Here is a 25969-nt window from a genome sequence, read left to right as displayed (position 1 = left end):
TACTTTTTAACTATAAAGTCACTTCTACTTAACAATAAAGATTTGATCTGACTTTTATCTGAAAAATCACTTATTTTTAACCAAGAAAATTACCATTTCTCTTCTTCTTTCTTCTTCTCTTTCAGCCTCTTTCTCATACTCCCGGGTTTTCTTTCGTTCTCTGATTTCCCAATTCTTAAGGCGCTAAAAAAAGAAATTGTCAAAGCTTAAAAATGTATACAAAGGGTTCTAAAATTTTTGACTAACCTACTAAGTACCAAGATTTAAGAATAAAAGCTTTCCCTCAATTTACCTCTTGATAAGCAGCCTCTTTCTCTCGGAGCTTTCTTTCAAGTTTTCTTCGTTCATATGCATCTTCTTCATCCTCTTCTCGGTCCCGCTTCTTGTCTTTTTCTCTCTCGCGCTCCCGTTCCCTTTCTCGCTCTCTCTCTCGCTCTCGTTCTCTTTCTCGTTCCCGTTCTCTCTCTCTCTCTCTTTCCCTCTCCCGTTCCCTTTCACGATCTCTGCTCTTTTCTCTACATAAACAAAAGATTTAAAAAATCTGTCAGTCTTTGTGTTTTCGTTTAAACACAAGAGAAGGTAGGACAACATATATTATGAAATAATATACAAACTCACTAGCCAGAATTTAGCATTTGGTTTCTGCAGAATTGTAAACTCCTCTATACAAGTCAGAAAGACACAGAATATAATCCTGGCCCCAAATTCTGAACTGCTTTCTAAACTCAATGTTAATGCTTATCAGCATCTCAGAAAACAAACAAAAAAACCTGGATATGAGAAATACTAAGGGCCAACGAATATGTTACAACATAGTCTACTTCACTAGTGATCAAGGAATACAGATATTGGCAAAGGTGAGAAGCAAAGAGCATTCTGGCATGTTGCATGGGTAAACTAGAACTACAGTTGACCCTTGAACAACATGAGTTTGAATTGTGCAGGTCCACTTATACACAGAGTTTTCTCAATAGTAAATACTACAGTATTACACGATCCAAGGTAGGTCGAATCCACAGTTGGTTGAATCCACGGACGAAGAACTGCAGATATGGAAAACCGTGTATACAGAGGGCCAACTATAAGTTATACTCGAATTTTTGCCTGCACAGAGGGTCAGCACCCCTAACCCCGGCATTGTTCAAGGGTCAACTGTACATCTATCAGCAATAAAAAGTTCTCAAGTACTTAATTCAGAGTGATAAAACCAAACTGCAGATTTGTGATACCATGGATATAATTATACAAATTTATGTATATATACGATATGAAACAGTACACTGTAGTAAAAGTATAAACCACTCATTTTAATACATGTCAAATTCTCAATAGTGGTTATTCAAGAGAATAATGGTTATTCCAGTGGAGGAAGGAAGGGAAGGATTTTAATGCCCACTAAAGATTAATAAGAGTACTGAATTCCAGTTAACGCAACCGGGGGACCTCCCTTCAGCTATAATCAGGTAGAATAGTACCTCAACACAGTAATGTATATTTGAAAACTAGCCTGGGAAAAAAAAGGTGGGATTTCCTCTCTTCCGTCTACTGGCTTCCTTCTACTAACGCCCTTCTCCACTTCCTTTGTTCACTTTTGCTCTACCTCATTCCTAAAGAATTTGAGATGATATGAATTCAATATAATTATGAAAAAATTTTAAATAAAACAAAACCAAACCAAAGTGAAATAAATTACTAGGAGCCATAAAGAAAAAGTAAACTTAGAGCCTGGGAGGTTAAGTTGTGGCCATCCAGTGGGCTATAGGACCAAACAGACACCAGGAGCTAAAAGCAGTGGTACTAGAGCTGATTTCCCACTAGAGGGGACCTCAATCAAACAGTAACTAGAGAAAATGCCCACTGACCAAGGGAGAGAACAAGGAATCATGTCTATCCAAAACACTGGGTGGACGGCTGGTGTGTGCTGGCTCTGTATCAAAACTGGCTTCAGACAGAAACTAACACTAAAGTTGAAAATTGTTAATTTAACCAATATATTTTCTTTTTTTTAATTTATTTACTTTTGGCTGTGTTGGGTCTTCGTTGCTGTGTGCAGGCTTTCTCTAGTTGCGGTGAGTGGGGGCTACTCTTCATTGCGTTGCGCGGGCTTCTCATTGCAGTGGCTTCTCTTATTGCGGAGCACGGGCTCTAGGCACGCGGGCTTCAGTAGTTGTGGCTCACGGGCTCTAGAGTGCAGGCTCAGTAGTTGTGGTGCACGGGCTTAGTTGCTCCGCGGCATGTGGGATCTTCCCGGACCAGGGATCGAACCTGTGTCCCCTGCACTGGGAGGCAGATTCTTATACACTGCACCACCAGGGAAGCCCTTAACCAATATTTTACATGTGTGTGAGACAGCAAGCCAGGCATGCTTCGTGTCTCAGGAAGTTCTATCACCACATCCATGCAAATGGCCCAAGAGAGTACTAACCTGCAGTTCTATTAAAGCTATCAAGCACATAGTAACTTCCATAAAGCCTTACCTTGATCGACTGCGATCCTTATTCCGATCTGAGCTCCTTTCTCGATCACGGTCCCGATCTCTCTCTCGATCCCGATCTCGATCTCTCTCTTTTGTCCGGTCACGATCCCTATCCCGTTCTCGTTCCCGCTCCCGTTCCTTCTCCTTTTCTCGTTCACGTTCTCTTTCCCTTTCTCGTTCCCGTTCTCGCCTTTCTCGTTCCCTTTCACGCTCCCTCTCTCTTTCTCTCCGTTCTTTCTCAATTTCCTGTCTTTCTTTTTCCTTTTTGCCTTTCTCTTCTTCCAGTTTCTAGAAACCAATAAAAGTACTTTTAGAGTTAACTCTATAGCTCCAGTATTCAGACTTTTCCCGGCGCAAAGCCCAATACTGGGAACGACCAAAAAAAAAAAAAAAAAAACCAAACCACTGGTACTTTACTATTAAATACTTGTGGTTTTACTTAACAAATAAAACTGAAGCAATCACAAGCCTAGATAGATTTCGTGCAAAACCATACACTCTAAACAGACCAGGAATCTCCAATCTTGGATGCTGGGAGATTGTGTCAAGTGTGGCTGACCACTCAATGATTATGTAATAACTAAAATGACCATGAGGAATGTGATGGTTCATAATAATTTCTAGAAATACAATCACTTGGCTAAAATGTAATTCTTCCCATTATGAATTTCTTTAAATCAGTGGGACTACTGCTGCTAACTATAACCCCAGACTTCCCATTACCTAACGATTATTAGTTGAGTGTTTTAAAGGGGAGGTGGGGGAAGAGAGTCAGGTCACTGGAATGCAACTAAATAATCTTCTGCCCTCTGGTTTGCCCACCCTCCAAAAGACAAGCTGAATTCAGCCAATATCTGCCCTATCACCTATGGAAACATTTACTCCCACCATTACAAGACGGACAGCCCACCAAATACAAAAAGTTTGAAAATCACTCGCTTCAAGCAAAAATGTACAAAATCATAATATTTTTATTTAATTAGATTAATTTTTGGCTTACTGTTAAAAGCAACATATTTATGCCCATTATGCCTATAAGACAATGAAAATACATTAACAGTGATAAATCCATCCTTGGAAGGAATGATTGCGTATTAACTTACAGATGCTGTGCTAGGACATGGATCGCCAACACTGGATTAACCTTGCCTACAAGCTATGCTTCTGGGAGGAAGAGCAAGTACATGGTTCACAAATAAACCAAATAACATTCAGACCAAGTTTGTACCCTGACAAGATTACCAGCGTACCACACGGTTTCTGCACAAACTCAGAAAAAAAAATGCCCCAAACAGGAAAAACAAAACAAAAACAAAACATTTTTCCTTTGGTTCCATGTTTAGTGTCACCGAAATTTAAATGACAACAATAAAATGTGCATTTTTTTCTTTTCTCAGTCATGTAAAGCATTTAAAACAACTTTAAAAAGCAATCTTACCTGTTATACTCTCTTTCTCTTGCTCATGGATCAGAGAACTGATAGAAGATTATGAAAGAAAAGCTAATGCATGAGAAATCAATATATTCAGCTGTGGTGCCAGTCTTATATCAAAATGGAACGTAGGCAAAGCCAATACTGAATACATTGACATTACAAAGGGAAGAGAAAAGAAATGGCAAAAAGAGGATAGAAACTGAAAACTATTTAAAGGGGTAAATTCTAATTTTTGAAACAGTACTATAATGGAATAAAAAAATGTGTACTGTAAAATGAGGCTAGACTACATAAAACTTACCTCAGTGTCATACACTTATAAAGAAATTTGTTTATTTCTGAGATAATAAATACTTACAGATTATTTTAGCTGTTCCAATAATTTCTTTTGTAGAGTCCCTCAACTGTTTTATGCTTGCCTATTCACTACACTACTTATTTCTTAAATGTATAGTTCCACTTATGTAAATAATGATTTGTTTCAGAACTCATTTCAAAAGTTTTGTTCTAAGTAAATGAAAAAGTGAGTGAATCTTGTCCATACTAAATGCAATTCTAAAAGATTATATCAGATTATATATGCAGTAAATAGATACACACACACACACGTATATATTTTTTAAGACAAAGACTGGAGAAAGAGGAAATGAGGTGGTCTAAAAAGACATAAGAAAGTAGTGAAATAATGAAGAGGAAAGGACAGAAAAAAAAATCATAAATCTTACCTTATTCTCTCTTCAGACTCGTCCGTGCTGTAAATGGACGCCCCCTGCCACGCTGATACCCTGACAGTCTGTGGTTATTTAATAAACTCATACCAAAACATGCAAAGGTTCACTGAGCTCAATTTTTGTTACCGAAGTTTCAAATATCCCCTTTAACCATACCACCCAATAAAAAAAACTGTTTTTCTTTTTCACTTTGATTTTTATTTTTAAAACACATTTTAGAAATTCAAAACATTCTCCCCACAGTGAAATACGTGTAAGGCAGTCAAAGGCCTGACAGCTTCTCAAACTCTGAAGCAATTACCTTTTGAATTAATTTTTTAAAACATGATTTCCTTATACTTTACCAATGATATGACAGGATTTAACAAATAACAAAAAGGGGGTAAACCACACACACACTGTATACCATTTTCAAGCTTGCTCAGAAAATTTTGAGTACTGAACCTAACCAAAAGCATTCCTCTAAAATGACTTCCCATGGACTAACTTTCTAACTCTCAAAATTAATCTGGGAGAACTACAGTCGTGCTTTTAGACATACTTAATTCCTGAAAAGGCCCTGTGTATGTGAGCTAGGGCTCGGCATCATGATAATAATGTGTTCAACAGCATTGAGTCGATGGCATTAATTGTCAACGTGGGATTTCGAAAGCTATAAGAAAAAGTAAGATTAAATAAAAGAAAAAATGAACACTTAACATCTCACTGAGTTAAAGGTCACTCAATCTTAGGAAAGAACCAGTAACATCTTATTATCTGTAACATCAAAATACATTTCACACAGTGTTTGCATTTCACCGTCCATAAGCATCACCTTCAACACCAGGGAACATTCACAGATGCACTGTCATTGAGAGAAGCTTTCAATAGGCAAAACTCGTGAGTGGGATTTACTATGAACAAATACCCATTTCCAAGCCAGTTACCCCTTTGCATATTTTTCTGAGGGGGCATCCATAAATATAATAAAAAACAGAAGCTCATACTTACATCCTATTCCTTGTTACTTTCCAAGCTGAGAGTTTCATCTTGCATTAGTCACCATATGATCTCTATCATAATGGTGGGGGTCAATGAATAGATTAGCTTTATGGGAATTTACAGTTCTTCCATGCATCTAAAATTTGGTAAGTCTGGTAACCACTGACCTACTTTTTAAAATCTCCCCCTCTCAAATCTATACAAATATAATCTTAAATTTTAATCTCAGCTCTAAAGAAAAGGTTTTCCTAAGATTAAGTTAAATAACTGCCCCCAGAAATACACTACAGTGTATGTTATTCTGCTGCCCCCTTGAATCTAGTTTAAATCTGACCTTGATGTTTATGTTGAAATCTAAAAATAAAACTAGCTTTTATTCATATTAAAGTGAGATGACTGCAGAGTAGTCAGTAACTGAAAAAGCTATGTACAATATGCCAAGGACTACTCTAATATGGTAATGGTCTTCTGTTTCTTTGTTTCTATCTAAATATCAATTAAACCTATATAAAAAGCATTTAAAATTATATTCTACTGTAAGGTTGATTTTTCTTTTTTTGTCTGTTTGCTTTGGATTCTGTAAAAAGTCTAGATTGGTATCAAGTGAAAAAACAAGAATACTACCTTGTGTGTGTCTCTGAATTTGCTGATCTCTCGGGATATCAGGTCTCTTTTGTCTTCTTCCATTTCTATAGCATTTATATCCTCCTAAAAGACAAGGGGGACAGGTGGGAATGCATAACGATCAATCTACATTGATATAAACAGATACACAGAAATTAAAAGTTAGATATTCTGTACAGGTTTTACAAAAGACAGGAGTAAATAAAAAACTTATGTAGTAACAAATCCAACAATCTAAGTTAAAGAGTTAGATAGACAAGAATCACAAATCTGGCAATTAGCAGTAAACATAAGTTATTGCCAAAGCCTATAATGTAAACTAACCTTAGTGATGAGTGGATAAGGGATCAGTGGGGCCACTGGAAACCTGCGAAAAATCTGCGGAAAAATCCACAAAGATTAAAACAAACAAACAAGAGTTCATATTACTCTGAAAAACAATTTTCTATATGTTTATACTGTAAGCAATGCAAGATTTCTGTAACATTTTCTTGATTTCAAATTACTTGATAATAAAAAAGATTTCACTCACTCTATAACCCCTCCCATGACCCACCACTTCCTCTCCCTCCAACACCCCCAACCAGTGGAATAAGGAGGGTCTTGCACTAGCAGTGCTTTTTCCTTGATCCCTTCCAAGACAGAGGAAACAATCGTAACAACAAAATTTACCCATAATTCCTGCCATAGAGCAGAATTTCTTTGATTCTCTCCTCCCAACCCATATCAAACAAATATGTCAAGTTATTTTCTCCTTTGCCATTAATGGGGGAAGAGGAAGAACAAACCCTACAGGTCTCAATTACCCTATACCTGACTGACTCTTAACAATTACCATTCCCAATGATTGGCAGTTCACTAGACAGGTTCTTATGGCCCCATGAGGAAGAACAAGCCAAGTAATAAAAATGTATCTGATGTATCTGGCCACGAAGAAAACTGAAGATGGACTAATAAGGCAATAAAATCCAAAATAGTATGAACTATAACTACCCCTTGATATTAAATCACAATATATGTTTCATAGTACTACTTTTCCAGGGCATATACAACCCATTCATACAATACACTTCCAATATTTTTAAAGAACACTCCCTATAATTTCTCTAAGTATATGCAAATTAAATGAATATAAGAAAACCAAACATTTTCTTTCAACCTGGACTCCCTACTGTTCAATTAGCTTAGGGTGACGAAAGTAGGTGATGATATAATACACTGGGGAGGAGTGTTTCATCTCATGATGCTCTTTCATAGTACTCCAGTTATAAGGCCAATAGCATTACTGTCCATGGAAGGAAATGAGACGTGACTTATAAGGAAAGGTGGCTAAAAACTTGAAAATGGGTCAAAATCCTCACTGAATGAGACCTGGTATCCCGCTTGGAGCAGAGACAGAAGAAAAATAATAAGGGAGTAAGGCGAAACAAGGCCAACCCCTTTGTGACAAAAGGGAAAAAAAAAAATCTTACTTTGCCCCTTAATATCAGTTCCTATTCATCACTCAAGTCTGGGGTTTTTTTTTCCCCCCTCTTACTTAATGAATCCACAAATACGCACAAGCTTCCATGTCACTGCATTTCAAACATGCGAAACAGGAACGTTGTGGTAAAAAAAAAATTAGGAAGTTAGTTGGTAAAACATGGTCAAATTAGCCTTAACACTATATTGTTATAAACGCTAGTCACTCTACTTTCCCCTCAGAAGTTGGAAATAATGAAAGCACAAGAGTGACAGTACAAAATGTAAACTGTAGGAATGACTCTGTTGTCAGAAATCAGTAACACATACGTCCTCCTTCTTTTCCTTCTTCTTCTTCCTGGGGTGAGAGTCAGATTCTTGCGAGGGGGCATTGAGCTCGCTGGAGTATTCCCGTATTAAAACTTCAATGGCCCCTTTGATCATCTGATCTCTTCTCTTTGTTTCTTCATCTAAGGCTTCTTCATCATCATTAGTGACAGTTTCTGGCCTGGCATTCTTAAAAAAAACAAGGCAGATTCAGGAGAGGGAAGGGGGAAATCAAACAAGAAAATCAAAATCATTCTAAAACAAGTTAGTACACAAAACAAACATGTTTTCTCCCAAACATCTCTGCAGTCCTATTAAACGCAGATTTGGATTTATTCCTAACTTCACAAAACTAAACTTCATTTGTTTTATTATTTTTTCCTTCGATACACTGTACTTTACGATTTTCTTTTCCTTTCTACCCTTGATAGTTAACATTCTGACCCCTAACCAGCTACAGAAAGACCGAAATCACAGGGCTAGCATACTACACATCTGCAAAGCTTTCACAATTTTTCAGATTGTCTTGCTCAATACCTGCACAAACTAATGATGTTTACTGAATAACTCATTCAAAGTTGAAAACTTTATTACATGAAAAAAGCAAAATACTATTTTATGTACACTATGGTAGCCACCATTTAAAATAAACAAAAACAGCGACTTCCCTGGCGGTCCAGTGGTTAAGACTCTGCACTTCCACTGTAGGGAGCGCGGGTTTGATCCCTGATCGGGGAACTAAGATCCCATATGCCGTGCGGCACAGCCAAAACAAAACAAAAATAAACAAATATAATAAAGTGTTCAAAAAAATTTAAAAAGTAAAATAAACAAAAACATATGTAGGTTAAACAAATAAAAAACACTTGATGGCTATATACAACAAAATGCAAGCATCAGGAAGGTCAGGGGCCGAAATGATGGCTTCTTTTTTCCCCTCTGCTTTTTACAATGTGGGAATACCACTTATAAAGCTCATATATTATACACTAAAAAGGAATTGACTCTAAATACTGCACATCTTTCTCCCCATGACTTGCAATTGTAACATTATAAAAATACAAATTCATGTTGTAATACTTCTCACAAATAAGTAACTATTTGTAGGACTTTATTATCATTATTATTATTATTGTATTTTTGGCCAAGCCACGTGGCTTGTGGGATCTTAGTTTCCTGACCAGGGATTGAACCCAGGCCCTCGGCAGTGAAAGCACAGTCTTAACCACTGGACCACCAGGGAATTCCCAGGACTTTATTATTTTTTAAAAGAAGTCGACTGTTACTTGTGTTGATGTGAAAAAAAAAAAAAATTTTTTTTTATTGGTTTCCAATGTCCTACTATCCTTCTTGTTTCTGTCTGTTTTATTTTAAGGCTCCTAGTTAAGGAATTAATCCAGTTCAAATGACAAAATTTAGAGCATGACCTCTAGATAATTTCATTACCCTCAACTCTTCTTAAAACCTGGAAAGGTGGGAAAGTAAGACAAAGAAGCAACAAGATAAACATAAAGATGTATGTGTACAAAAATTTTTGTAACTTAAAACTACATACATACTTGGGTAAACATATATTGTGCAAAGTTTCAGATACAAACAAGAATCCTGCTCTTCTGGACAAATGCTGGCTCTTGGTCACAATGCATGCAACTCTATTCAAGGTGAGTTTCATACCTTGTACCTCCTTCATATAACCTAGCCGTGATTTCATAACAACTGGCATTCTGAAAAGCTATCTCCAATGGATACTTACTCAACAAGCATTTATTTCTTAAATTAATTTGCTCAACAAACTTTTAAGAGCCTACCCTATGCAAGATACTATGTTAGATGGTAAAAAATTCAAAATTAAAAAAAGAAATAACTTGCCCTTAAGCATTTAACAATACAGGGAAAGAGAAGGATATGATATAGACAACCTTCACGTAAGTCATTAAATGTGATATTATAAAACTAATCACTCTTTACTTTCTCAAACCTGCCTCTTCATCTAATCTTCTTATAACCAACTTTCTACTTGGCATCTGGGATAAAGACAAGATGCTTTAACCAAGGACTGTAATTAAATTGTTTACATTATTTACCAAGAATATTGTAAACTAAAATTGTGGTGATGTGTTGTTCCTTTCTTATTCTAAATCAATAACATATCACAATAAGGTCATTATGCAGCTTTCACTAAAATACCTTAAGTGATACTCTGCTTCTCCAAAGGTTTTAAATGAAAGAATTAAACCACCAGTAACTTGTCATTGAAACCGTAGGTCCTGAGATACATATGGCTATTTCAACCCAAATACTCAGCTGTTGAGACCTAAATTCTTTATTATGAAAATATACCTCATGAGGGAACATCCAGTCTGTGTTTAGCATTTTCCCTACATTCTGAATTTCTTTCCATGAACCCTCTATATCTCCATGCTTTTTTTAAGCATAAGGATTGAGGTGGGGTTATAAATCCAAAGGCTTACTCAACTAAAAATACTCATAGCCCCTAAATTCGCTACCACCATCATCCTAAACCAAAACTTAAATATTAGTATAGCTGGTCTTACCTAAATTAGACGTAAAGCATTTGCAATGAACTAGTTCACACCACCTTACAAAATGACTACTGCCCCTTGATCTATAGAGAAAATGTACATTTTTAGAAGGAAAGCTTATGAGCCCAAATCTCTTAGCCAATTGTTAATGTAAGAAAAACAAAAGTAGCAATATATATCATGGAAGGAAAAGTTATTTTTAGTTTCAACTTAAACTCTACCTCTGGGTCCTGAACCACAGACAGTTTCCTGATTTCCAGTTGTTTCTTCCACTTCAGAAACAGAAAGCACATTCAGTAATACTGAGCAGCAAAAAGTGAAGGGTTTGGAAGTACAAGAGGATCAAAGAAATCAACTGAATATCTGAGATGTTTACATGGCCCACCTATTTGGCTCTTTTCAGAGGAATTAAAAGCTTCCATAGTAAAGCTGCTAGCTGGAGAGTTAGAAAGCAGCTCTACTAGACTCACTCTTTGGCACTGACCTCGAGTTCAAAACAAGAACTTCTTTGGGAACTAAGCAAATGCAGAGTTCTTTCTTTTGAGAAAATGTACATTCAACCAGACTAATTTCCAGGCAAAGATATGAAAATGTTCCTACCTGCAGTATCTGATCTGTCCTCAATTAAAATGTAAAGCAAGCAGCTCTTTCCAAAGATTATCTGTACTTCCACCACTTGGCAGAATTCATTCTTGCATGTGTGATTAACAAGCACTATCTGTGACGATCAAGCAAATATCTCTACTCCTATACCGCTACTGCTGAACAACCAGAAAGCAACAGGACATGGACTAGATCAGCGTGGCTACCCCAAATGAAATACTTTTACTAAAGGTCATAAAAGTTGCTTCTACAAATTCTGCAAAATCCAAATAAAAGCTTTTAATCAAGCTACTACTCAAGGCATATAATTCCTCTTAAAATTCTGGGTCAGGAAAAATCTCTCTTTCTAGCCAAACTCGTGGTTCTTTTTGAATCGGAGAACTACACAACTAAGTATTTTTTCTTCTGTCTGGGAATCAGGAAAATGTCTGGATAGGTAGCATACAAGTTTCTCAATGTCTCATTCTCATGTCACCTACTTTAAAAGTCACTATTTTCTAAATTTCTCCAATAAATTGACAATAAAAGAGAAAGAACAAGTATACTTTCACATTTTACCCTGAAAAACCATGACAAACCTGCAATCTACTCCACAATATACTCATATTTGCTTAAGCTGTTTGAAAAAAAATTTTAACTGACAGAATTGCTCAACATTTTCATTTTACCAGTATTGTTGAGTAAAATCGACACTCCAAGAAAATATACCATGTTTGTCTTATGACTTCAAGTACCTCTGGGCACCATGCCAAACGCACCCAGAAGTCATGTCTGTTAATTTTTAAAATTTCATTTTATCTGAAATAACCGTTCTGTTTTTATTGGAGGTGGCTTCAATTCCATTCTTGAAGAAAAATATAAACAGATTTCAATTGTGATTCCTCTTACTAATGGTGATTACAAAATAAATCAAAGTCACACGATTATACATTTCCTTATTACGTAACTATACAGTGAAGTGATTTACTTCATATTCAGAGTACACCATCTGCAAATGCCACCATTTAAACCACCTCACAAGCTAAATTTCAAGCACAGTAAAATAATGAATCCAGGGAATTATATAAAAAACTTTGAAGACACTGAATGCATCCTTTATTTTAAAAAAGAATTCAGTTATCACAGCAAGGAAAATCTAAGAAGTCTTGCTGCAGACAGTTGGCTTTTTTAAGGTTTTACTGGTATGACAGGCAATAGTGCTGATATGAGATAAAATACAATTTCTCTGGAGTGTAAATTGTGTTACTTCCTTTTAAAGCTAGGGAAAGACAGTAAGATTATCAGGTGAGCAACATAACTGCAACTGTTATAATAAATGTTCACCCCATTCTTGTTATAAGCAAGACCTTAACCCAGGTTCTGTGGAGGTACAAGATGAAAAAACATAGTCTGTGAATTTATTGTCCTGTCTATCTTATAATCAGAGAATGCGGGATACGGGAATGAAACAGGGTACAAGGAGCTGTGAGAGAGCAATACAAACAATACATACTACAAAGCAGACTGACGTAACTACAGTAAAATCCTGTTTTATATGAGAAGAGAGGATTTAATTCTGCCTGAGAGGAATCTAGGACTGATGACAGCTATATGAATCAAGCAACATTTTAACTATATGGATAGAATTTCAACAGGGAGCTTGGATGAGCAACAAGGACATCAAAGCACAAAGGAGTTTGTAGGGATACATGACTGACACATGAAGGGAATTGATGGAAAAAGCTAGAAAGGTAGACTGGAGCAAGCCTTGGATGCCATGCTAAGAATATGGGCTTTACACTGTGAGAAATTCAAAACCATTAGGATGCATGAGCAGGGGAGGGGGCTGACATAATTATACTTATGTTTTAGAAATATAGACCAGTACTGTAACAGGCAGATGAGGAGAAAACTAAATGTAGATAAATCAGTTAAAATACTATTAAAAATCCAGAGAAAGACAAGATTAAGTGAAAAAAAAGCTGTTTACAAAATAATACTTCAGAATTCAATCCTCCATTTATAAAAGAAAAATAAACTCACATATTCCAATTAAAACTATATTAACCCACACAGAGAAAAATGCCTGGAAGAATATGCAACAAAAATGTCTACAGTGCTTACTAATGATGATAGAATTATGGGTGATACTTAATGTCTTCTTTTTTTTTTTTTTTTTTTAAATTAGAATTTCAAATTTTACTGCATTTTTATTTATTTATTTATTTATTTATGGCTGTGTTGGGTCTTCATGTCTGTGCGAGGGCTTTCTCTAGTTGTGGCAAGTGGGGGCCACTCTTCCTCGCGGTGCGCAGGCCTCTCACTATTGCGGCCTCTCCCTTTGCGGAGCACACGCTCCAGGCGCGCAGGCTCAGTAATTGTGGCTCACGGGCCTAGTTGCTCCGCGGCATGTGGGATCTTCCCAAACCAGGGCTCGAACCCGTGTCCCCTGCATTGGCAGGCAGATTCTCAACCACTGCGCCACCAGGGAAGCCCCTTAATGTCTTCTTTATAGGTTGCTCTATTTTTATGAATTTTTTTTACAATGTTTTTGTAAAGGAGGGAGTGGTGGAACCAAGAAACCTATTTCTACTTTGAATGATAGTGAAAAGCCTGAAAAGAGCAAAAAGGCTGTTTTGTTTTTGTAGAGACAGAAAGGTAATAATGAATCTATTTTGGATCTGTTCAGCTTGATGTGTCAAAAGGAACTAGGAAGGGAAAACAAGGAAATATACACTCAGGTTTTAGCTATTTTTTGCTTTGTTGAGAGGGAATAATAATGTATACATTACAATACAACATACAAAAATTTCCTTTACTTTAGCTTCACTTAATAGAGCCACCACCTGATGAAAGTAATAAGACTTATTTTCATTCATTTTAGAACCTGTGTACTTCTAAACAAGAGGGCAACTAATAAAAATTTTGTAGGTTGAAATATATTTTGTACTTACTTAAAAGCTGCCTTAATGAATTAGCTCTGTTTGGAATAGTCTGTACCACTGTTTTCTCTGGCAAGTTAACCTTGTCCAGCCTCCCTTACTACCTTCATCCCAACCTGGAACAAGCAAACCAACAGTCATCCACCCACTATGGGTAGATAAAAGACTTAAAATAACTATAAACTATAAAAACACCCTCTTGATGATCTTGTGAAGCCCCGTATTAGATTTTTCATAATGAGAAGTATTTACACTGAAAGAGCACAGCTGGCCTAGAGAAGACAATGCTATAGAAAACATACCCCATTAGAAGCTTTCTTCTTTGCTTTCCATTCATCCAGTTGTGCCTTTGTCTTTGCATCAACTTTAACAAGTAGCTTCTTCTCTCCAATCTGCAGGTCATGCAATAACCTGAGTGCACGGAGGGTTGATTCAGGCTCCTTATACTCACAGAATCCGAAGGCTAGCAATGGATGTAAAGAATTAGTGAAACATCAATACAATTATGAAAGATGAAAAATATTTATGAAAAATTGAAATCATTACAGACCAAACATTATAATACAGGGATTATTTATTTTGTCACTCTTCCCTTTCCTTCAATTACCTTTGATACGGATTTCACTTTTAGTACCCTCAAACAACCAAAAGAAATAAGAGAAAACAAAAAAGGGGGAAAAGAAGAAAAATTCTCATCAGGCAAATTGCTACTTATTAGAAGTGCTGATAAAATATTTAGCAGAATCAACAAATTTCATGATTAATTCTTTTAATTATTTCATCAATTCATTCCATCCTGACTTCCTAACAGCTACAGATAAGTGAAAACAGGCTTCCTGAACCTAAATACAGCACTTTTCAATTCAGAGATGTTAAACTACAAAAGTACTGATCTTTTATTCTAGTTACCAGTCTCATTTTTCTGTATCTGTTTCATTTTAATAACTAGTCTCACCATTATTACCATGACTTTAAACAGATATTAAAACAAAATTAAATTTAAAAAAGAGTAAACATTGAAAATAAAATTAAACAAGTGAATCCAAATATGTGTACGGTTAATGATACAACCACATATTCTGAGTGATTTTAAAACAGAAAATTTGACCATAGATTTAAGTTTGATATATCCTAAGGACAAAAAGACCTGTCTATAAAAAAGAAAAGTTCAATAATCATATTGTTGATGACAGTATTGGTGCTATTGGTCTGAAACTGCTGTATGTGAAGTGTGAGATGATAATAATAATAAATAATAAATATTTAATAGTCTATCATCCCCAGTGTTGAAGCTCAGGATTCTAAACGTGGAAGAAAGGAAATATAGACATATGACAGAAAAGATTAAATAAAAAACTTTTAGGCTTGAATTTGAATTAATGTGCACTGGCAAAGCAAAGACCACACCACTCCTACCATGAGTACACCTCATTTCCAGATGGCCATTTTGAAAACAATTTCCCACTGAAAGGAATCAGAGCTTCTTGAGAAATGGCTGATACCAAGTCTGGGGCAGAAAAACTACTAGCTGAGCTCTGAATATCTTGTCATCCCAGATAACAAGGAAGCTATCAAAGGCATTTAGGCTTGTGTCAAAAATCACCAAAGATCTAATTTCCAGAGGCAACTTGAGAAAACTTAAGCTTCACTAGTGATAATGACAACTAATCCACATTAAACATAATAACAGTTGAATATGCTTCAATTTAAAACTTCAAAATACTTTAAAAAAAAAATCACTGGTAGAGGATGCTGAGAACATAAGATCATTCTTTTGAAAAATGAAAGAACCAAAGCATTTATCCTGTTTTTCTTATAGAAATTATACCTCTAAGTAACCAAATAGTATATGGAGGAAGAAATTTATCCTTATAGATGTATTCTACTAACAAATGAAGATTTTTCTTCAATGAAGGAAAGACAGAATTCTTCCAAATAGACTATTACATTTTGCAACCTTCCAGTGAGGGAATCAACATAGGCACTGACAATCAACAGCTGCTACCATTAAAAAAAACCAACAAACAAAAAACCCAATATGACTCCTAATGAAACAGCACTACCTTTAGAGAATTCTTACATACAAAAACAATCAACAAAAAAAACGCACACAAACTCAAATCTGATCAAGTCTCAAGCTACAACTACCAACCAGTTTGCAATACAATGCAGAGGATAGAGATGCATGGCACATAATTCTACTGGAGCTGCAATAAGCAAATCCAGACTGAAAAAACACTACTGGGCAAATGACCCAGTTTCACCAACAAATAATTTCAAGGGAAATAAGAGAGACAGAAGAACTAAAAATATTAAAAGAGATTCAAAAATATGTCAATCAATTGCAATGCATGGACTTTATATGAATCCTGAATCAAAAAACTATTTAAGAAACTGACATTTAAGACAGCTGGACATCTGATCATTGACTGGATATTGACTGAATGTTGGATATCTGAATACTGACTTAATAATTAAGAGAAAGGTGTTTTTTTTGGTCTTATAATTGTATTTTAGATATGTTTTTTTAAAAGACCTTATCTTTTAGAGACATACTAAATATTTACAGACAAAATGATCTGGTGCTCAAGATTGCTTAAAAATAATACAAGAAGGAAATGGGTAGGGTACAGGTTAAGCACAAATGGCACAAGTTGATAAATGTTAAAAAGCTAGGTGATGAGTACATGAGAGCTCATCATACTATTCTGTTGATTTTATATACATATGATGTTTTCCATAATAAAAGTGTTCAAAGGATGTGTATCAAACAGGTGTCTCTACCAACTAGTATGAAAAGAACAGTTTGCTTTCAAGACTAAGAGGTTATCACATCATCTCTTCTCCTACTTTTTTCCTAAGTCCTAATTGTTCCATCTTGATCATACACTCCTGCTCTGAAACAAAAAGGACTTCTTAAAGTAATCTTATAAGAAACCAGTTAGTCTGAATAATTTTTTTCCCTCTCCTACCTCCTTCATGTTATCCTTTTCTACCTTCTAATCTCAACTCTCAGCCAACATCTTCCCAATTCCCTTTAATCCTATTAAAGAGTGAAGACAGAGTGCTAGTAGAACACTCCTATGGTTAAGGACAATGAGAGTAAATGCAAATGTACTTATGCACACAGGTTAAGATGATCTCAATAAATAAGGAAAAATTTACCTACCTTGAAGTTTTCCAGATGCGCCTTGTACTCTCTTCCAGCTCAAAACCAAGCCACATTTCTGTAAAAGAAAACAAAGATCTTTACCACCTAAGCTAATTTATCATGCAAATAAAGGGCACAATTATATTCCCGCTACAAAAAAATAGAAGTTAAAAAAAAAAAAAAAACTTGTCAGCAACTAAATGTTGCAATTCCCACAAACCTACTATATGAAAGAAACATACAACAAATCATTTTAAAGGAAAATATAAATTCTTACTGATTCTTATTTGTAGAAAACTGCCTACCTTTCAATAAATTAGACACTTTACAGTTATATTTATCCTACAAATATATATATAAAACCAAAATGCCCAAATATTATAATAAACTATAATAAATTTAAGTAAATATTGAGTTAATAAAGACTATGTTTTAAAACACATGTATATATTATAAAAGATTTTTAATGACACAGGGAAATGCTTGACATGGGATGCAAAAATACCTTGAACCATGAAATTGCAGACATACAATAAGATTTTTAACTATGTAAAGAAAAAAAATTTCCATAAAATGATCAGAAATATTCCAAAATGTTAATGGGGCAGGTTGTCTGAAGGGTGAGATATTATACACTTTGTTTACTTCCTAAGTTCTTAAATATTATTTCTAATTATTAAAGTAAAAACGAAGGTTTAAAAAAAGTTTTGTGGAAAAAAATAACTGAAGATTGCCTGTCAAAGCTGAGAAATAAGTGGATTTTTCTCTGAAGGAAAAGATATTTCCCTTCAGAGAAATTACTAAAAATGACAGTCAAAGAATTGGGACTTCCCTGGCAGTTCAATGGTTAAGAGTCCATGCTTCCACTGCAGGGGGCGAGGGTTTGATCCCTGGTTGGAGAACTAAGATCCCACATACTGTGCAGCGTGGTCAAAAAAAAAAAAAAAAAAAAAAAAAAAAAATATATATATATATATATATGTATGTATATGTATGCATAAAAGAAAATTTCCCAGGACTTCCCTAGCAGCACAGTGGTTAAGAATCTGCCTGCCAATGCAGGGGACACGGGTTTGAGCCCTGGTCCAGGAAGATCCGCGGAGCAACTAAGCCCATGCGCCACAACTACTGAACCTGCGCTCTAGAGCCCGCGAGCCACAACTACTGAAGCCCGCCCGCCTAGAGCCCGTGCTCCGCAACAAGAGAAGCCAACGCAATGAGAAGTCAGCGCACCACAATGAAGAGTAGCCCCTGCTCGCCACAACTAGAGAAAGCCCGCGCGCAGCTATGAAGACCCAACGCAGCCAAAAATAAAAATAAATAAATTAAAAAAAAAAAAAAAAAAAAAAGAATCCACCTGCCAATGTAGGGGACATGGGTTTGATTCCTGGTCCGGTAAGATCCCACATGCTGCAGAGCAACTAAGCTCATGCGCCACAACTCTACAGCCTGCGAGCCACAACTCTAGAGCCTGTGAGCCACAACTACTGAAGCCCGCGAGCTCTAGGGCCCGTGTGTCGCAACTACTGAGCCCATGTGCTGCAACTACTGAAGGCCGAGAGCCTAGAGCCCGTGCTCCGCAACAAGAGAAGCCACTGCAATAAGCCCCCACTCTCCACAACTAGAGAAAGCCAGCGCGTAGCAACGAAGACCCAATGCAGTACCCCCGCAAAAAAGAAAGAAAAAGAAAATTGCCTGTAAGGTCAAACATAGCATGAAGGAACAGCAGCAGAATTCAAAAAAATTTTGCAAAGACAAAAGACAAATGGATGGGTAATAACTCATTCAGTAGAGCAAAGAAAGCTATGACACCAAGTGTCTACAGAAGCAGACACCGATAAGAAGAATTAAGCTAACTGATTCTACAAAACCCAGTGGATCCAGACTGTGGGGGAAAGGTACAGGGGAGAATGGGGCTTAAGTGTGAAGCTGAATAAAAATAGGTTCTTGCCTGACAATACAAATATGGAATAATCAAAGCCTCAGAGGTTTCAAGCAACTACCCTATCCCCATCCCCAGAGAAGATAGCCTGAAGAGTTACAGTCTGAAGAAAGTGAACAGAACAAGCTTGGGATGTGGAGCACCAGATCTGAAAGATCTGTATGAGATACAGACTGAGTAAGAAGGGAAGAAAGTAAAGGTATAAGAAGTGCTTGAACTCAGTCCTGCATCTGCAACCTCATACAGGCAGCCAATCATAAACTCACTAGGCATAAAATTGGAAATTTTCTAGAGAAACCAACCAGCCTCAAAGAAAAGACCCCACGGATTAACATTTAAAACCTCTGGCTGCCATTTAGATTACCCTACAAAGATGCCCAACATTTTACAAGTTCAGCTTACACACACAAAAAGCCTTTTAATCCCTAACTCTTAAATATGGACAATCAAGGATCACCAGACATCTAAGTAAAGCCTTAAAAGTGAAAGAAATAGAAGAGAGAAATTCAGGAATCCAAAGATAGCTTAAAAAACACTCTGCTGCATATATAAATCAACAACAGTTTTAAAAAGGGATGTCTCAAACTGAAAACATACACATATGTCCACACAAAAACTTGTACACAAATATTCACAGCATTATTATTCATAATAACGAAGTGGAAACAATCCAATTGTCCATCAACTGATGGACGGATAAACAAAATGTGGTACATCCATTAAATGGAATATTCTGGCCATAAAAAGGAACAAAGTACTGCTAACAAGCTACACTACAGATGAACCTTGAAAACATTATGCTAAGTGAAAGAAGACAACACACAAAAAGCCACATATTCTAAAATTCCATTTACATAAAATGCCCAGAATAGGCAAATCCATAGACAGAACGTACAATAGTGGCTGCCAGAGGCTCAGGGGAGGAGAAAATGGGAAGCATTGTTAATGGGTACAGTGGCGCAGTGGTTAAGAATCCGCCTGCCAATGCAGGTGACACGGGTTCCATCCCTGTTCTGGGAAGATCCCACATGCTGCAAAGCAACTAAGCCTGCGAGCCACAACTACTGAGCCTGCGTGCCTAGAGCCCATGCTCCACAACAAGAGAAGCCACCGCAATGAGAAGCCCGTGCACCGTGATGAAGAGTAGCCCCTAATCGCAGCAAGTAGAGAAAGCCCGCGAGCAGCAACAAAGACGCAACGCAGCCAAAAAAAGTGCTTTAAAAAAAATGTGCATGTAGCACCAGGATAAATTTTTAAAACTAAGAGAAAAAGGAAAATCAATGACCAAGTCAAAAAAACTTATGTATGCTCAGAATAAAAACTGCAAAAAGAGTCAATCAATCACAATTAGATGCTAAAATCATTGTTTTAAAAGCGGCTAAAGAAAAGGACTCACATAGTCCCAAAATACTAACCCAGAGGTTACTTATTAGTGAAAAAGGGACTAAAGGTACCGTTACAATGGAGAGATCTGACCACCTTAACCAAGTAACTAAACTTAATACCACCAAAAATGGGACCAAGAGACGTGGTACGTCTCTTGCTATGCTGCACCTGAAAACAATGCATCACCCATGAACCACTCTTACAAAGAATGCTTACTCTGAATCTAACTATGAGCAATCAATCAAATTCAAATTGGGAGAGACATTCTGCAAAAGACCCAGGCGCTTCAAAAACATCAATGTCATGAAAGACAAAAACGTAAAACAAGCAAACAAAAAGAGGCAGGGAACTGTTCTATAATAAAGGAACTGTCTAAAGAAACATGACAATTAAATGCAATGTATAGGGACTTCCCTGGTTGTCTGGTGGTTAAGACTGTGCACTCCCAATGCAGGAGGTCCCGGTTTGATCCCTGGTCAGGGAACTAGATCCTGCATGCCACAGCGAAAAAGATCCCGCATGCCACAACTAAGACCCAGCGCAGCCAAATAAATAAATAAATAAATATTTTTTAAAAATAATAATAAAAATAAGTGCAATATATATATATCCCTGACTGGAAATTACTGGAAAAATTAAATATGAACTATATGTATTTTAATTAACAATACTATATCAGCCTTAAATTTCCTAAGTGTGATAATGGTTTTGTGAAAATGTAGGAGAGTATCCTTGGTCTTAGGAAATATAAGAAGTATTCAAAGGTGAAATGTAATGTCACAACTTACTCTCAAATTATTCAGAAGAAAAAAAAAAAATCGAGGGGTGTGTGTGTGTACATGCAAAGAGAGTGTGTGTAAATATGGCAAAATGTGTTACAAGGGTGTTCACTATTCAATTCATTTAACTTTTCTGCAGGACAAACTTTTCAAAATAAAAACGAGAAAATAATTCAGAGCCCTCTTGCTAATTTTTCTTTAGTTTGAAATTTATAACAACAAAAAATTTTAAAAATGAAAAATAAACAGTTTAACTTACAGCAAGGAGCTGTCTTATAAGCATGTCTGAGGCTTTTTCAGAAATGTTGCCAACAAAAACTGTAGTAGTGGGACCACAGTTTTCATCATTTTCTTTAGCCTTCAAGCCTGGATGATCCTTCCGTGCTCCCAAATGTTTTCCAACCATGGACACAGTGGGTACTAAGACCTAAAGTGATGAAAGACAATAAAATTTGAACTTGCAATTAAATTTGCTATCATGCTTAATGTAATAACATTAGGCTAAAAACATCAATTTTAAAGTATTAAATATATAGCACATCACCATTACAGGTTCTACATACTTAATCTAAAACTCCCAAAGCACATTTTTCATTAACGTGAACTTATTCATGACAAGTAAAGTTCCACTGTTGGATCACCTTTCTTTTAAAAACAACTTGGAGGGCTTCCCTGGTGACTCAGTGGTTAAGAATCCGCCTGCCAATGCAGGGGACACAGATTTGAGCCCTGGTCCGGGAAGATCCCACCTGCCACAGAGCAACTAAGCCCGTGTGCCACAACTACTGAGCCTGTGCTCTAGAGCCCGTGAGCCACAACTACTGAGCTCATGTGCCACAACTACTGAAGCCCACGGGCCTAGAGCCCATGCTCCGCAATAAGAGAAGCCACCGCAATGAGAAGCCTGCGCACCACAATGAAGAGTAGCCCCCGCTCACTGCAACTAGAAAAAGCCCGCACGCAGCGATGAAGATCCAACGCAGCCAGAAATAAATGAATAAATAAATTTATAAAAAACAAAAAATAAAAACAACTTGGAAAGAATTTTTTTATGTTTAAGACAATTTTTAAATGTTTAAGACATCGTAAATCTCTGCATTCATATAAAAGGAAATTTCAATTATCCCTGCTAATCTTCTTGTAGAATATTCAAATACTCCCATAGCACTCTCGCCACACTTAAAGTTTACCTTTTCTCAGTTACTTGTGTTTCTATCTTATTTTCCCTTCATAACATTCAACTTCCCAGAGGAAAGAAATAGTCTTATTCATCTTTGTATTTGAAACTGAATTGAGCAAAACATCCACAGTAGGCACTGAAGTGGTGAACTGGGGGAGCTGCCTTCTCCTAGGCTAAAATGCAAGAGGGTAAGAGTACCTGTCATGGGGAGGTTTCCCAATAAATGTTTCCCAATGAATGTCCAATGCAAGAAAAGCTGGATTCCCTTTTGGTCTGCCTCACAGCAGATTCTTATTTGTTCATGCAGTTCCCATCTCATCACCCTTTTAATATAAATAACACTGCCCGCCCTTTTCAAAACCCACAGGTACAAAAACAGTTGAAAGTAATGAGATCTACTCTCCCTCACAATGAATTATAAATTAAGACCGATATTTTACTAATTAACTCAAAGAAAATTTTTAGTTAAATAAATGCTTTAAGAGGGTTATTATTTATTCACATGTTATAGTATATTAGCATTCTTAACTAAGATGCCTAGAGCGTACAGAGCTTTTATGAATGTAGAGAATTAAAGTTCAAGACATAAGACTGAATAATGAAACACTTAGCAGAGGAAAGGCTTCAATAAAACTTTACAAAGCTTGAAGGTATCATACTAGAGGACAGAAAAAAAATAGCTTGGAAGAAGCTAAAAATTAGGTAGGTGAGAGGAAAGAGTAGAAATATATTCAACTTTCATTTCAAAATTTAGATTTCTGCTAGATCATTCCTCTTTTTTTTTTAAAGAAATCAGACATGTAGATCACTTCTCCTATCTCCCAGGATCAAGACACGAGGGCATGATGAAAGAGTCAATGTCTAAATCTGAAATAACAGTATATGAAGAGTCTAGAGAATAAGAGGGAAATCACTAAACTATTTAGGGAGCATATTCTAGGGGCAATTGCTTATATGCATAGAATGAAAACAATATTTATTTAAATAAGTAGTATGATATATATGGACGCTCTTATCCCCTTCCTATTATTCTTTTAAACATTTAAAATAATTTATCTGGGCTTATAAAGTTGTTCAGATTTAAAAGCAGTGGCACTCCTAATTCCTCCTTAAAGTTATACTTACAGTTGGAGCAGGAGCCATAATGCTCATTGGTACAGGAATCATTGGAGTCCCTAAGAAAAAAGCATAATGAATCTTAAGAATATAATTACATATACAATTATATATTGTTTATCAACTACATGCCATACAAATAAGTAGCTCCAACTCACAGTTCTTTTAAGGGGAAATGTAGGATTAATGAAAATGAGAAATTAATGGATATTTTTCAAAAGCAACATAGTTATCAGGTTGGTCTAAATAAACTTACAAGCAAAAAGACTACCACAGCCTGCTTTTGCCTTAAGGAGTAAAACTGTGGATAGTTATCAATTCATGTTCATCTAGTTCAGTACCTCCTCAAAACCAGCAACTTTCATACAGATTTGCTTACAGGTGAACAATGGTATTAATGACTCCTTTAAAGGTAAAAATAAATTCTTTGAAAGTTAAAAAACAAAAGCATCAAATAAGAAATTAATCTGGAAACCTAGGAAGAATCTTGTTATTCCTGGTTATTTAATAAAAGCAAAAATCATGAAAAAAAAATAAGATTAGTAATCTCAGTCACTGTCAAAGAGAAAATCTCTAAGACAAGCATCTACTGCCCTAAGGGTTTAAGACAGCTATCAATGGGCTATCACTACTGATATCTTAGTGGAATCTGCAATTTTGTTTTCAACTAAATTGTTTACTAATCAATAGTTGCTACATTGACAGTCCTTGTGTACATAACTAATGACGAAATCTTACCATTTGAGAACTAAGAAAAAGGTTGCAATGAGGGTAAAATCAGTAAAAGATCTGTCTAGTAAAACACAAATTTTAAAATGCTTCTGGAAGTATCTCAAGAAGTTCTGAAATCACTTTTCAGTTCAAATTTAGCATCAACTTAAGATAACTGTCCAAGACTGGTAATAAACTCTTTTAACAACTATCCATTTATTTTCCAATATAACCTATTTAAAATAACCTCAGTTTTAAACAAAATTTTTAGAAGATGAAAATCAAGATACTTATCAATAAACCTACAGAAGACTGTACAAAATAGAAAAAAAAAAAGACTGCAGAATCAAACTTGGGTTCAATTCTTGGTTCTATCACTTTTAGCTATGCAAACTTGGGAAAGCTCTTTAACCTCAGCTTCAGTTTCCTCAGTTCAAATGAGGTAATTATTTCCTCAGAGTGCCTACGAGATTAACTGAGATCATTTATGTGGAGCACTTAAATAGGTGGATACTCAAAACTATTATCAACTCTAAATTTTTCACTTTTAACTTTGCAAAACAAAAGCAAATACTCCATTTACCAACTGTAATCTGTGCAGCACCTCTTCCACAGGTAAACTTTCTATTGAAGAACACCTTAAGAAAAAGACATTTTGAAAAAAAATTTTTTTTCCTTTTTAATAGTTACTAAAAGGTTTAATAGTATGGTTCCCACCTCAACTTACTAATTTCATGAAATGCAGAATTTACAAAAATGTATTGCTGCTCATTACAGATCTATGCATGCTACGGTGAAAAAAAAAAAAAAAGGCAAAGTGCACAAAGTGTAAACAGTGTATATACCAGCTGAGGTCTGAAAAAACAAGTAGGGTAGAATAAACATAAGCAAACACAGTGGGATATACATTACATCTCTGCAGAGCTACACACCAGAAACCGGTAAGAAAGACTTCCCCCCCTTTGGGGAAGGGAATGCTCAGGAACTATGGGGGGAAACTTCCTTTAATCTATAGCATGCGTTACTTTTTAAGGAAAAATTATGTTTTTTTCCAATTTATTTTCTAATTTAATATATAATGTGATCGCCACATGTTATCTCAGAGTTCAATTAATTGCACAATAGGCAACACAAGAAAATTATACATGAATATGGGTATTGTGGTCTTGAATTATTATACTAGTTTAGCATACTTCTTTTTTTTATTTTTTCAAGTACTGACACTGCACACCGGATGCAGGTATGAATGAGCTAGCTGTAACTAAAGTCTGATTTATCATTCAAGTATGCTTCCCTAAACAGAAATGATACTGTATGCTATCGCAAATGGAATCAGAATTGTTTAATAGCGTTAATACTCTGTGAACAAATGCCTACATTAGTATGGCACTGACCAAACAGACAAGAAGAAATACTGAAAATCTGGTTTTAAGGTCTGCTGACCCATCTTAAAAGATATACTAGGAGTAGCCTTAAGAGAAACATGGCCCACTTCCACTTCCATTTATAATTTGGTATAGTGTTCATCAGAAAACAAGTTACATTTAGTATGTGTTTTTTAAAAATTCAAAGGAATTTAAAATCTTTCCTATAAAACCAATA

At 35.9% G+C, this 25969-nt stretch overlaps 1 protein-coding gene across 1 annotated transcript in view; it reads right to left on the bottom strand.

Moving 5' to 3' along the window:
• The window catches only part of RBM25 (RNA binding motif protein 25), a 52411-nt gene that overhangs the window by 15095 nt on the left and 11347 nt on the right, over positions 1-25969 (bottom strand). Inside the window, exons 3-12 of the mRNA XM_061180994.1 lie at positions 23666-23715; positions 21620-21787; positions 17272-17329; positions 14405-14565; positions 8039-8224; positions 6572-6625; positions 6248-6331; positions 2478-2764; positions 293-515; positions 94-183 (exon numbers count right to left, since the gene is read on the bottom strand). Of these exons, the coding sequence (XP_061036977.1) occupies positions 94-183; positions 293-515; positions 2478-2764; positions 6248-6331; positions 6572-6625; positions 8039-8224; positions 14405-14565; positions 17272-17329; positions 21620-21787; positions 23666-23715 (1361 nt within the window). The remainder of the gene's footprint in view (positions 1-93; positions 184-292; positions 516-2477; positions 2765-6247; positions 6332-6571; positions 6626-8038; positions 8225-14404; positions 14566-17271; positions 17330-21619; positions 21788-23665; positions 23716-25969) is intronic.

Source organism: Eubalaena glacialis, chromosome 2 (assembly GCF_028564815.1).
Source record: "Eubalaena glacialis isolate mEubGla1 chromosome 2, mEubGla1.1.hap2.+ XY, whole genome shotgun sequence".
Taxonomy (NCBI): domain Eukaryota; kingdom Metazoa; phylum Chordata; class Mammalia; order Artiodactyla; family Balaenidae; genus Eubalaena; species Eubalaena glacialis.
The sequence above is the reverse complement of the archived record's forward strand: the minus strand, read 5'-3'. Positions and strand labels throughout refer to the sequence as shown.